The sequence below is a fragment of the Periplaneta americana genome, chromosome 16, assembly GCF_040183065.1.
Source record: "Periplaneta americana isolate PAMFEO1 chromosome 16, P.americana_PAMFEO1_priV1, whole genome shotgun sequence".
NCBI classification, from domain to species: domain Eukaryota; kingdom Metazoa; phylum Arthropoda; class Insecta; order Blattodea; family Blattidae; genus Periplaneta; species Periplaneta americana.
Window position 1 is genome coordinate 100,839,411 of NC_091132.1, and position 14,715 is coordinate 100,854,125.

Genomic DNA, 14,715 nt, shown 5'->3' on the forward strand with positions numbered 1-14,715 from the left:
TAGTGGATATGTTATTAACAGACATCGGATTCTAGGGCAAATGCCTATTTTGTTTCTTTAGGAGAAAAGTAAAAATAATTATTAATATTTGTGTTTCATGGAGATTGAAAGGTATTCAAAGAGTTTTACAGTGCCCTAAAATGCCCTAAAACGGTTATTAGAGCCTAATTTGTTAATATTCGCCTAAAAATGTCTAACTCACAGTAAAGTTTCGCATTTTACTCTTACTTTTTATAATTTATACATGCATTCACTGCGAAATTTAAGGCATTTAAAAAGTGGAAAGTTTGCTTCACACCGGCCATGAAACCATTGATAAAGGAAACAAAATGTTTTGAATCTCACGACACTCGCAATAGATTTCACCAAATTTAACATGTTTGGAGGCATAAATGCCGACAAAGAACCAACCTTAGTTTTGAAGCAGGCAACAATCACAACATGTGCTGCTACCGATTCAGAGATATACTATACTATAAAAATGACTGTTTTCGGTCTGAAACCGATTAGCTGTACTGCCCTTCAGAGTGTCATAAAATCACAATTTTTGGAGAAAGAGTGTTTTTGAAATATTTATGAAAAGTCGTAAAACTGCGAATTAGTAGGGTAAACCGTTACAAAATATTTAAAAGAATGGCCCTCCTAGTGTTAACACTACCAGGAAATGCAACAATAAGTGGAACTTTGTATTTTTGTCCAATTGAATCTCAATAACAACGGTTCATTTGAATGCTCGTTAACAGTTGCTCTTTCCCTCACCTTATTTGTGTTGAGAAGTTTTGAGTGGTAGGACGTTTTCCTGTGAAGTTTAACGCGATAATGCCGAAAAATATAAGTGCAAAATCTACATTGATCCGGCAATGGCTAACAGAATATTCAGAATTCACTTATGATGGAAAAATAATATTCTGCAAGATTTGTAGCAAACAGGTATGTAACATAGTTGAAATATATAAATTCTATTAATTTTAATGAGTAGGCCTATAATATTTATACATTGACTGAGCTATCCTGAGGTATAATTCTTTTTAAGACACTACACTTTAACCTTTTAAATTCCGATAGTTAAAGTATTTGCAGGTAATTAAAATTTTGATTGTTCGAACCCACTAACTTTGTGATAGAAATACGGCAATACAACAATTAGGATTTTATTTTAATTCAGTTTACTTTACATTTTTAGATTTCGCAAGAAAAGAAGTGCCACCTAAAGCAGCATGTGCAAGGAGCGGCTCATAAGGCTAAAGCTCAGCAGAAAAATCAACTGCAACAAACTTTACTAACACAGCCTACTTCAATCTCAGCAGCAATTCTATGCTGATTTAACCAGAGCGTTTGTTGCTGCTAACATTCCCTGGAATGCAATTGAAAATCCGGTTTTAAGACAGTTTTTACAAAAATACTGCAAACAAAATATCCCATCTGAGTCGACTCTAAGAAAAAATTACTTAGACAGAATATACAATGAAACTTTAGCTTCCATTCGGGAGGATATAGGTGATTCTTACATATGGGTCTCTGTGGATGAAACCTCAGATCCTATGAATAAGTATATAGCAAATATGGTAGTAGGAAAACTTAGTCCTGATGGACCTTCGATTCCACACCTCGTATGTGTTAAGGAACTTTCGAAAGTGAATAGCCAAGCCATTGCTTATTTTGTAAATAAAGGCCTACAGTCTTTATACTCAGGTAATATAGACGATTCTAAAGTTCTGTTGTTTTGTACTGATGCTGCCTCATACATGGTTGCTGCAGCTCCACTTCTTAAAACATTTTATCCTAACCTCACGCATGTAACGTGTCTAGCACATGGCCTTCACAGGGTTTCTGAAACAATCCGGAATGAATTTCCTCTTGTCAATTCGTTTATTTCGAACACAAAAAAATGTTTTTGTAAAGCCCCATCCAGGATTTCAATATTCAGAGAGAACTTTCCAGATATCCCACTCCCACCTCAGCCGGTTGTTACACGATGGGGAACCTGGATTCAGTCAGTGGTGTATTATTCTAAGTATTTTAAAGAAGTGGTCACAGTTATTGATAAATTACCTGAAACTGATAGTGCAGCGTGTGTGAAAGCAGTGAAAGATTGTCTGAATGACTCACGAGTGAAAAACGATATTGCCTGCATAACATCAAACTTTTCTTTCATACCTGCAAGCACTGAACAATTAGAACGTGAAAAACAATCTCTTTGTAGCCAAATAGCAATAGTAAAGGAAGCTCAAGTGAATATACATTCTGCTTTGGGCGAAACTGGGGAAAAAAGTTAAAAATAAGTGGGACAACGTATTAAATAAGAATGTAGGATTTTCACTGTTGGAAAAAGTATCAAGAGTGATATCGGGGGAAAGTGTAAATGTTCCAGTAAGTATTGATGTTTCTATTGTACCTAATTTAAAATTTGCGCCTCTCACATCAGTTTCGGTTGAAAGAAGTTTTTCTGCTTTCAAAATGATTCTCAGTGACAAAAGGCAAAGGTTAACTGTGGAGAATTTAGAAAAAATTCTGGTGGTGTACTGTGCAGATAATTATAATAAAGTCTGAGCATGGAACTGAATTTCAATAACTTAAAATGAGTAATCTTGATATCAATAATCATTATTTCATTAGTTTCAATATATTAAATTTGTGCAGCTCTGTTTATAAATATAATATAGTATTCTTTTTTAATGTTTAAACATACTTTTTTGTGCGTATTTTAGTGTATAACTAAAAATTTCAGTGAAAGAAATAGGTATGATACCTTGATGTGCCTAAAATGCCTATTTTCATTAAAATAGAGCCTAATTTTACAAATTTTGAGCTTATTTTAGGCGCCTAAAACTGCAATTTTTAGTGCCTAAAATCCGATGTCTAGTTATTAATTAATTCCTATGTTATATTGTTTGCTGTTGTTCTTAGGGCTAATATTTGTAAATCTAAAACCAATAAAAATGTGAATCATTCACCCGAACAACGTTGTAACCAACAAAAGAAGTAAATTTTACAGGAGAGTAAAAAAAATGGTAAAAATTGGAACATTGTTCTACTAAAGAGTGATTTCAAATAATCTGTAATGGTGCAAATTGTTGATTTAGACAAAAACAATGTTTTCCATCGCATGCAGAAACACGTACATAACGTAGTTTCATCTTTAACTCATATTCGAGAAAACTGTTCGTTACAAAGTAACCCATTACTGCATAGCGTCCAAAAATAGGACGTGTGTAAAATACTGATTTCTATAGAACTTTTTCTTGTTTAGTACAGTTGGGGCATTGTTTAAAAGATAAATTATTACATTGTATTATGGCGTTGCAGTGTTTGAATTCCGCGCAAACATTTGTTCATACCAGCTAATTTTTTACAAGATGGCAGGATAACAGTATTTTGTGACACACCGCGGGTAAGTTCATTCTTAGTTACTCTGTAATGGTGATACAGAAATCTGATTTTTATTTTAACATAATGAATTGAATACTTCAGTTTTCATGTGGTATATAACAACAATAAAATGTTCTTATATGTTGCTAGGTACAAGGTGAAATAAAGTGCCGTCCTAAAAATAGGACGCCATGCCGTGTGCACTCCTGTAGTTTTCTTTATAATATGTAGGCCTATATGGTTTCCATTACATTGTTTTATTTCCAGTCTAACCTTGAGTGAAATTCTGAGGTTAATGGAAAATCAAAATAATAATAATAATAATAATAATAATAATAATAATAATAATAATAATAATAATAATTATAATTATAATAATGAGAGTCTAATATATGTGACCCCTCCGGAATTTTCCCATGATACAGATAAAGACAGTGATAAATCGGACGACGAGCATGAGGCTAATTTGAATAATCTTGGCAGTAAAATGCTACTTAGTAGGAAAGCGGAATTACAAAAAAAAATGTAATGATGATAATTAAGATGACAATGTTGATGAAAGTATGCCAGATTCTTCTAACATAAAAGCTGAAACAAATGATTTTGAAAGTACATTAGACAAAACTGAAGCTGAGGTTTCTCGCACAAGTTATTGCCGTCCGAAAAGAAGGAAGCTAATATATGAAAATTTCCAAGACAGGGAAGGTAATTCCAGGCTAGATCATCGTACTACTACAACTACAAGTACTATTATTATTACTACTACAACCACCAACGTACCGAGCCGTGGCATCGTGGTCTAAGGCATCCTGCCTCGGACTCGCGTTACGGAATGCGCGCTGATTCGAATCCTCATGGGGGAAGAAATTTTCTCATGAAATTTCGGCCAATGTATGGGACCGGTGCCCACCCAGCATCATCATGCACTTGTGGAGCTACGATAGGTAGCGGAAATCCGGTTTCGGAAACTAGCTCTTATTACTACTACAACCACCAATGTACCACGCCGTGGCATCGTGGTCTAAGGCATCCTGCCTAGGACTCGCGTTACGGAATGCGCGCTGGTTCCAGTCCTCATGGGGGAAGAAATTTTCTCATGAAATTTCGGCCAGTGTAAGGGACCGGTGCCCACCCAGCATCATCATGCACTTGTGGAAATACGATAGGTAGCGAAAATCCGGTTTCTGGGGGGAATCATCGTGCTAACCACACGATACCGCCATTCTGGTTCGATGATTGTCCACCTCTGTTTCGGCATGTGGACGTGAGACCAGCAGCCGGCTAGTCGGTCTTGGCACATGGGCTGTAGCGCTACGGATTTTTTTACAATCACCACCATCAGCACCAGCGCTAGTAGCAGCAATAGCAACACCATCACTAGCAGCAAAAGCAGTACCAGTGCTAGCACAGAAACAGCAGCACCAGCGTTGGCATTACCAATGTTAGCAACAGTGGCAACAACAGAGTGGTGGTCCATCTTCGCTTATTTTCTTGGTGCTGCAGTAGTAAATGCTTGATTTCTGTACAGAAAAATGAAGCCTCAAAACTCTTCAGAACCGCTCCTCACTTTTGCCGTCTCCTGGCTTTTACAGTACTGAAAAGACATGGGATGAGTTCCCACTAAGGAAAAATTGTTCCCATTCCATCAGGAGACATAAGGTTTGATGGTCAACACCACTGGCCAGTTGAAAATGAAACTCAGTGAAGGTGTGCTAATTTTACAGGGAAAGCAAAGTTCATCTGCAGCAAGTGTCAAATTGGACTCCACCCTAAATGTTTCTACCCTTACCACACAAAATAGTGCTGTACAATGCGTAGCCTTTTGTGAGAAGGGCAGTTGAACCACTGATTCTAATATGTATATGTATTTGCTACATAATAAATACATAAATACTATTTGAACTACAAAAAGGGATTATTCTATTCAACTACAGCATGACTGACCGTTATGCATAGCGTCCTATTTATGGGACGGCCCATAATTTTTATCCCAGAAAGTAAATAAAGTTAAAAATGGTAAGAAACTCAGAAACGCATTTTTCAACTTTATGCAGTAATGGGAGTTTGGCGTAATGCCACTATGACTACTCCTCATAAAATTACAATTCTGAATAGTGGTGTTAAAACAGGATTTAGATAAGCAATATTCAAACCATGATAGATTAAGATAACCCAATTAGGAAGTCCAGCATCTTGCAAATCAGCTGCTTTTTTTCATTTACACAATTTTTTTCTGTTATTATAGCACCTCCGTCCTCCATAGAGATTGTGGATCATGCACCAAATTCGAAGATAGAGATTAGAGAAAATCAGGAATACCAGTTGGAATGTCTAGTGAAGAACTCAAAGCCAGCAGCAAAAATTGTTTGGTACCGTGGCAACGTGGAACTGAAATTAGGTGAGTAAATGATCATGTTTTGCATGTGTATATATTCTTTAAACCGACTGTGTAAATTAAAGGTAATTAGCACTAAATGACGCTAATTGCTAATCCATATGCATGCTCAAATACGGTATCAATTTCATGGCATTTAAAAGTGATCTCGTTCTCCCTTTCCCCATCTAATTGACACAATGTACTCCATTATAAAAAGTTTGTATAATTTTTTAATTTTTATTTGGAGACTGTGTAAAATAAATATTTGTTTCATGAACAATATTCTGTTGTATAATAATTTAAAATGTAATAAAGTGCCCACAGATATTTTGTGCTTTGGTATGATCAATGGTGATTTTTTTCATGAAGTAGAGGGAACAGGTTGTGTCTGGCGTAACAGTTACATAGTCTACAAATTTTGTGTATCTTATTGTTTACGATTTTTCAAATTGGTTGTTGTTTGTCGCCGCGAACGCGGTCTTTCTTATCTTCGAACAGCAACACGAGGAAATACTATTTCCATAGTGAATATAAATAGCAAGCATGCTGACTAACCACCGCTTGGGACCTAAGTACAGTATTATACTGAACTCACCTCACCGGCCCTGTGAAGAATGCAAAAGAAATGCATCAACTGTCACTCACTCCAAAGCTACTTGAAACTACGCTCCTATTCTCCAGCTTCCGAAATGATAACGTCCACAGTACAAGCTTCATAAAACATTAACGAATCACTATACCTGTATTTTAACCCCTGCGGTAGCTGAATGGTCAGACCTTTTAGTCTGTCAACACCTCTTATCAGTTCGACTACATCCCCACTCCCAGCTTCCCCTCCGGCCAGGGCCGGTGAGGTGAGTCCCACACTGTAATCATGTTTTAAACGTCTAGAAAGTCCCTACACAGGCGAGTCAGTAAGTTACAAATCGAAGTAGCGACCAAAATTTGTGTAAGAGGCGCGTGAAGCTATCGCCGCTATATGGCACTATTATCCAGAAAGCAACGTGATGGATGTGCGCACAAGCAGTGCAAACAAAACAAAGATATAGAAATTGCAAGATGGCAGCACCTCTGCAGCGCTCCTTTGTGGTATTTTTCTGGGTAAAAAGTCTGGTAGCAAAGAATATTTATAAAGAAACGCTATTCGTGAATGATGAGCATAGCCTGTGACATTCAAGCTGTCTTGGATGCAGAAGTGTCGAACGCCGAGTCGGTCGGCTAGTGGAGGCAAAGGTTCAACAGGTTGACGACTTGATCCGAGCAGACAGGATGAAGGGGACGATATGCTAATCCGCATAGTCACAGGTGATTAGTCTATGGTACATCATTACCAGCCCGAGACAAAACGTGCATCGATGCTCGAATCAAGTCGGTACACTGCGACTTTATGATCGTGTAAACGAACTTTCTAACCATGGGATAGGTCATAACCAAAGATCTAACAAATTGACAAACTTGAAAATAGTTTCGCTAATTCTCAATAGGTGTCACCATTATTGGGGGAATTAAGAAAGTGTCGGGGAAAATGATGATGTAGATTAAGCATAAATTAATCTCACCCATGGCGAATTGCATCAACCTCGGTTAAAAATGCAGTAGTCATAGGTTACGAAACGACGGTTAAACAGTAACCGTGTTTAAAATAAATAAATAAATTACTGTGCACCATTCATAATCACCGATTACTTAAACGTGGTTAGCTGACACCTCATTTAACCAGAGTAAAGTGTATGATGGTACCAAAGACGTTATAGTTATATATCGATAGTACACTATTTCTACAAAATGACTAAGGAAAGCCTCCATACCTCTGCAAAGATAATAGTCAACGTCTAAAAACGACTGCGCTTACTCCGTTCTACATCGAAACGACCGTGTTCTTTGAATCGAAAAATCGAAAGAGAATTGGGAGGACAAATTTTTAAAGGTACGCAAAACGCGTCCTTGCAAGGGGTTGGGGGCTGTACGAAACTAAATATGTGAGCTCCAAGCCTGTTGGCCACTAGTCTCACTCCGGGTTACGGTGCTCCACTGAAGGAGCTCTAGAAAATTTTGAAGGGGCTGCCGAAATTGGACGTAACCTCTTAGGTACCACATACGCGAGGGGGACGGAGATTTGATCAAGTGATCACGGGACGGGGCGAGGAGGAGTTGGCTGTTGTTTGCCGTTAGGATGGCAAGACGCTGTCATCTGTTGTTCGATGACGAGGCATGTGAAGGCCGTCGGAAGAGGCGCCGTGAATTCTAAATCTGCAATTTGAGAGGTCCCTGTCCTTTCAAATTGCAACTAATTGAGTGACCTCGTACATCTAATAGACAATTTAGAGGTTCTGAACTAGGACATACGTCGTTTACAAGAAAAGGGGAATATATATGGGGAAGGGCATATAGGTCCGTGGCCCATTTCTTATAGGGCTCATCCCGACATTTGTCTTACGCCTTAGGAAAACCACGGAATACCTTAGGCAGGATGAGTTGTCTCATATAAGAGACTAGCCAATTTGGCTGTTATGTAGGAGGTGATTGTTGTCATGAGCCTTGTTGAATCGTCTCAATTTAGAGACCAGCCATTTGGCTTTATGGTGGCTCAATTACGAAGAGAGGGGAGAGATGTAATTATTAATTAATTTAGAGTAATTAGGGAGATTCATGGGGAGATGAGTGCAGGTCCGTGGCCCATTTCTTTTAGGGCTCATCCCGACATTTGTCTTAGCGCCTTAGGAAAACCACAGAAAAACCTTAGGCAGGATGAGTTGTCTCAATTTCAGAGACTAGCCAGTTGGCTCTTAGGTAGGATGACTCTATGAATCGATGGATATATACTAGCCCATTGGCTCTATGATAGTTCCATCGATCAACAAATGTAGATATTGTTAGGGAGGGAATTTGTTTAGCCCAGTTAAGACAAGGTCATTTTAAAGCGGTTGCACTATCCAAGGAGTCTCATGGAGTTGAGACGTGACTACCAAAACCTGGGAGTAACGCCAGCCTCCCTGTCCTCCTGTCTCAAGAGTATAGCTAATGGACCTGTCTGGTGCCTACGCCGTAACCTAGGATCATACTGCCCGAGGACAGATATGAGCGGGTTGGGGTTAGCACGAGCTTCCGCATACAGGTTCCTAGCCAGTCGAGCAATGAACTCGTCTATGGTTGGCAACTCTAGTTCATCATGGAACTTTCTTCTCGAGGCGACTCGGGGGAGATGGGTAATGAGTCGAATCTCGTGGTTTTGGATAATTTGGAGTTTACGGAGATGGGACACTGCCGCAAACCCCCATGCGGGTGCGGCATAGGTAATGACAGAGCGAATGAGGGCCTTATACATGGTAAGTCCTACCCCCAGGTTGTCAGGAGTTAAGGCCGCCAGAATGGGATAGTGTCTAACTATCAGCCCGTTGGCCTTACGAAGAAGGGATTGGATGTGATCTCGGAAGGTGAGATGAGAGTCCATAATGATCCCTAAATATTTAATTTGGTTCATCCACGGCATTTCTTGTCCGAAAAGTGTGGGTGGTGGTGGTATGTCTTCGAGCCTCGCTCTTAGTGAAAAGAGTATGGCCTGACATTTCTCTACATTGACCCTGATTCTCCAGTCGTGGAACCACGGCTGGAGGTGATCTAAGATCGACTGCAATCTACGGGACGCTAATCTATAGGTTTTGCCCATCGCCAAGAGGGCAGTGTCGTCTGCATAGATATACAGATGGCTACTTCTGTCGTGGATATAGCGAAACGGGAGGTCATTAATGAATATATTGAAAAGTATGGGCCCGATAATGGAACCCTGTGGGACTCCTGCGTGAATTTCACGGGGGGTGGAGAAACTAGTGCCTACACGGGTTTTGAATGTACGGCCTCGGAGGTAGTTAGAAATGAGGCGTATCATTCCATCTGGGACTCCCATGCCCAGTAACTTAACGAGGAGTCCCTCATGCCAAACCTTGTCGAATGCTCGCTCGATGTCCAGGTAAGCTGCAGCTACTACACGCTTCGTGCTCATAGCCCAGGTAATGTCCTCCGTCATGCGGAGTGCCTGGAGTGTAGTGGAACGACCAGGGTGGAAACCGAACTGCTCGTTCCTGATTTGGGGCAACACTACTTCAGTGAGGCGTCTATGTATGACCCGCTCCGCCAGTTTGCTGAGACAACTGAGGAGACTAATAGGCCTATAGTTGCTTGGATTCGTCTTATCCTTTCCGGGCTTTGGAAAGAGAACTATGTGAGCCTCTTTCCAGAGAATGGGATAGTGACCGGAAGCCAAGATGTTATTAATTATCATAGCTGACCTTGGGAGATGCTGCAATATAATTCCTTGGATACCGTCGGCTCCTGCGGCCTTATGAGGGCCGAGGCGAACCGTGTTCTTTATTTTCGCGTTGCATTTGTTTGCCTTTGGGCGCTGTTATGTTTGCGAGTTGCATTCTTTGTTTTTCAATTCTGTTAGGTTAAAATCATACAAAATGGAAAATTGAATGCAAAAATGATTACATCCCAATGTGAGGTTGAAGTATCGATAGACTTAATTACTAAATGGATTGAAATATATTATATAAAAAAATGGAATATCGATAAAGGAAAAGGAGCAGAAGATTAGTGTGAATGTGTGTACGATCCAGGACCCCATTTACACCATAGAACTGTGCATTATCCAATAACCTCTCTTCGTTCAGCCAGTGACCTAGAGAAAGATAATCGAGTGTTGTCTTTTAAAATACAGAAAATAACAGTTCCATAGAATTGCAATATAAGCAACTGATTCAAAGGAGAAATATGACTGTTTTTGTATTATTTCAAGAGATCCATTTGTTGCAGCAGAAATGAAACTGTAGATTTTGATAAACGAAGTCTCTCCTGAAGTATTCTGTCACCTAATTTCTCGTAAGAATTCTCTCTTTCCACTAAAGAAACTTCACGCTCATCATCATCTCTACCCAAGTAATTCAAATATCAAATACGGTACAATAATAATCGTCTTCGAAATAATCAGCTGCGGATCTAGGCGCCATTTTGTTTTACTTGCTCTACTAATCACTAGTTATCTACTTTAACCGCTCGAATACGGCCGGTTAGAGATTACCGTGGTTAACCTTCTATTTAAGTAGGTCGAAGCACCGTAAAAATGCTTAACCAGGAGTTAGATGGCAAATTGAACCGGTGGTTACACAAACCGACGTTGTTGCACGTGGGCACCAGTGTTGTTTTACAATCAGTAGAGGGGGATGAAATATTGAATTCTATAATGCGGATATATTTATGTACGATTGACAGCACTGACTATTAACTTCGCCATCTGTTCATAGAAGTAATAACTAAAGGAGCCACACTTACGCCAACGAATTATCGATCACTACCGATTGGAAGGGCCAGGTATCCTTGAACTCCAGTGTACACTCGTTCAGAGATACCGCCATCACGCAACAGCTGATTATTTAATTATACTGTGCACTCATTGATAGTACTGCCATCTAACTGTGATAGCCTCATTCAGTCAGGTAGGTCGCTACTCCAATTTGTAACTTGCTTACTGGCTCTTGTATTAAAATAGGGCGGTAATAATCAAACTGTCATTCGAAAAGAGCGAGCTTCTCTGGTGACAAGGGAACTATTGAAGATAGCGAGCTGGTAGATTGGCGAGGACTAATTGAGATTAATAAGCAATACAATACGTGAGCAATAGGTAAGACAGCTGAATTTAGGAACTATCCCCTTCAATACATGAGTATTAGCAGTGGCGGTTACTGTAAATGCTCATAATCTCATGTGCACATCCAGTAAAATAAGTAAAACGCCATTTCTTTATTCTAAGCATTCTTCAATAACGTATGCTTCATTCTGTCCCTACTTTGATTTCCATGAAGTATAGTTTTTTTACAACCCATCTTTGTTTTCAAAAGCACTATAACCATAGACTCGCATATGCGAGTGTCCTTTGAAGGCTGAACACAGATTGGTTCCTTTGGCGATGGAGGAGGAAGCGGGGGTGTGACAAATAATGTCCCAAAATGCATCGCCGTTACTCTTCGAGGGTTGAGAGCAAGATTCTAGTCAGTGACCTAAAAATAATAGTTTAACATACTCGTATGCATTATCAGAAACAATAAATTGTTGAAATAATTAAATATGAGAAAGGCTCGAGTTTTGCTTGGCGTTTCCTCACTTAATAGGCAACCGGCAATACAGAAGTCAGTTCTTCATTTTCCCACCATGTGGAGCTAGGATCACCAGCTTACAGTAGCCGAAGGACCGGGGTTTGACTCGAAGGCTCGCAGCTCTACCTACATGGAATGGCTCTTATACTTGTTTTTTTGAAAGATGGGACATGATAGGAGCGTTGCGATCGGAAAACCAACTGAATGTCACATAGCGTGGTAGGCCTGTTGCTATGGTAACAACGGTTGAGTTGCCAAACTTACCGTTCCCACATGGCCAGTGCTTAAAGGCTCCCCCAAACAGACGCGATACGGAATGCGTTACGATAGCGTTACGATTTTGCGATAAATGTTTTCATTGCGTTCAATGATTGTGTTCACACACGCGCGATTATCGCAATATGCGTTATTATCGCAGCAAGTAGAACGCGACGATTCTGCGTTCTATTCTCCCGGAGATGTAGATCGCGAAAACGCCACGCGTTTATTTTGATGCTGGGTTGAAGTGTGTCATTTATGGATTCATCTGCAAAGGAAGAGGAACATCTCTTTCTTGGATGAGGATCGTCGCAGGTAAAGCAGGCGCAGGTAAGTCCATGGTAGTCATGTATGGTTAAGATAAACAATATAAAATGTATAAAATGATGATTTAGCTGTTCTTTGCCAAGAACGTGAAATAAATAACAAGTACGCCTACCCGATTATAAACTTTATTTTTTTTTTTAATTTGCTCTTTTTGTTGCAGGAGATTGTGGATTCACGAGTTAAATGCCACAAGGGAAGAAAAAGATTAATTTTATACCTTAGTTCAACAACTAATTAGAAATGAAAAACATTTTTATATATATTTCAGGATGACAGCTCAATGTTTTGACGAGATTCTGGGTAAAGTAACGGAAGACATAACGAAGAAGCATATTAATTGGCGTAGCCCGAACCCACCGGAAAAATGACTTGCAATCGCAATAAGATAAGCGAAACACAGTAATGTATGTAAGAAACATATTTAATTTAGCTTAACGACCCAAATCAGTTACCAGTCATAAAAATATTCAAATTTAATACTGACTTTCTGTAAAAAGAATAACATATGAAGTATACTTTTGAATTTACAAGAATTAAACACAAAATGAAATTTAATTACATCTGAAACTATGAAAAACAAATTTGTGGAGTGTGAACAGTTTAAATGCTTAGGCCTATATTTTGAACAAAAAATAATGAATCAAAAAGTGGAGGTACCGGTATTATAAACATGAAAAATATAAGTTCGCCTAATTTAAATCAGCAAAGAACTTCTTTGAAGAAAATCATATTGTGTTTCACCTTGATCTTCATTGTCAGCGATTTTTTGCTCTAAATAACAAAAATAACAATCTCTAATGTTTTTCCATCTATTTTTCACAGCATCGGCTGAAAGTAAAAAAGGTAGGCCTACCAATTATTTATGTTTGAGTTTGTTCTATCACAGTGTTAATATGTTTTTTTTTCTTCTTCTTTCAGATTTTTAGCGACTGGAGATAGTTTGTACACCAACAGGCCATAGTTTTAGGGTTGGTTTTCAACCATTAGTGCAACTGTGATGGAAGTTTGTGCAGCTATGTGAGAAAACATGAGATCCGAATTCATGACAGAGCCTTCACGACGACTACGGGAAAGTTGAGCTCAACGATTTGAAACCGTGTTGACTCCATAGATGGGAAACACGTCACCATCAAGTGTCCTGACAACACTGGGTCATCTTACTTCACATATTTGAAGAAACATTCCATTGTGCTTATAGCTGGAAAATTTGCAGCCTACTTCAGTCGAACGGCTTAAAAATGAAACTGCTGTAGACGTAAATCCAGGTTTTAAGCCACAGTCGCATTTGTCGCATTTTGCTACTCTACTTCTAAAAAATATAACAAACTTTGAATGTAAATGTGTAAAAATGCGACAACCACATTGGAGTTCAGAGACGATGATGGTAATAGAGAAAATGAAATCAGAGATGTGTATGAACTAATTTGAATTTAAATGTAATGCTAATGGCATCATAGCATGGGCATGTTAAAAAAAAGTATTGAGCAATAGATGTTCAGAAATTGATTTCAAAGAGTGGTGCAATTCATGTAAGTTAAGTGAACAATTTCTTCTAATTGATTTATATAATTCCATCGCATACTGTAAATTGTGAGCGAGCAATTAGTTGCATGAATCTTGTAAAAACTGGAATTAGGAACCGCCGTTCAGTAAAAATAGTTAGCACTCTGCTAACCTTGAAGAGCCTACTAATAAAGAATTTCAATGTTTAGAGTACCCATAAAATAACGAATTTTAATGTGAAGTAAATTCAGTAGTAATTTATTCTAAACATACCTACGTCTAATGATTTACTTACATAAGTATATCTAGAATGTGGTAAGATATTGAAAGTAATAAAACTCCGACAAACAAATTACATAACTTTTTGTTTCCACATATTTTATTAATTTTATATTTCTGCACAATTATTTATAATATTGTATAAGCATTTTGCAATTTCCACAAATATATTTTTTTCATTTGTGCATTTTTGCGACAGTTATTTATTTTCTAGCTTAAACCCCGCCAGTCTACAAGCCAGTATGACATCAAATTATAAATAAATAATTGCACTTATTGTTTACATCTAACTTTGTAGCTATCTCCTTCCATTTCTTCTCCTTTTCCATGCCACGGATTTTCCTTTACGAACTCAATCAAAAATTCCACGTTCGTTTACAAGTAATCCGAAATCGCAATCTGTGAGCACAAGCGATATACACCTGTAGAAGGTAACTGGTCTTTGCGCTGTGG

The 14,715-nt window shown here is 38.6% G+C and overlaps 1 protein-coding gene across 1 annotated transcript in view; it reads left to right on the top strand.

Moving 5' to 3' along the window:
• The window catches only part of sns (sticks and stones), a 116,246-nt gene that overhangs the window by 27,295 nt on the left and 74,236 nt on the right, over positions 1 to 14,715 (top strand). Inside the window, exon 3 of the mRNA XM_069812584.1 lies at positions 5,615 to 5,767. Coding sequence (XP_069668685.1) covers positions 5,615 to 5,767 — 153 coding nt within the window. The remainder of the gene's footprint in view (positions 1 to 5,614; positions 5,768 to 14,715) is intronic.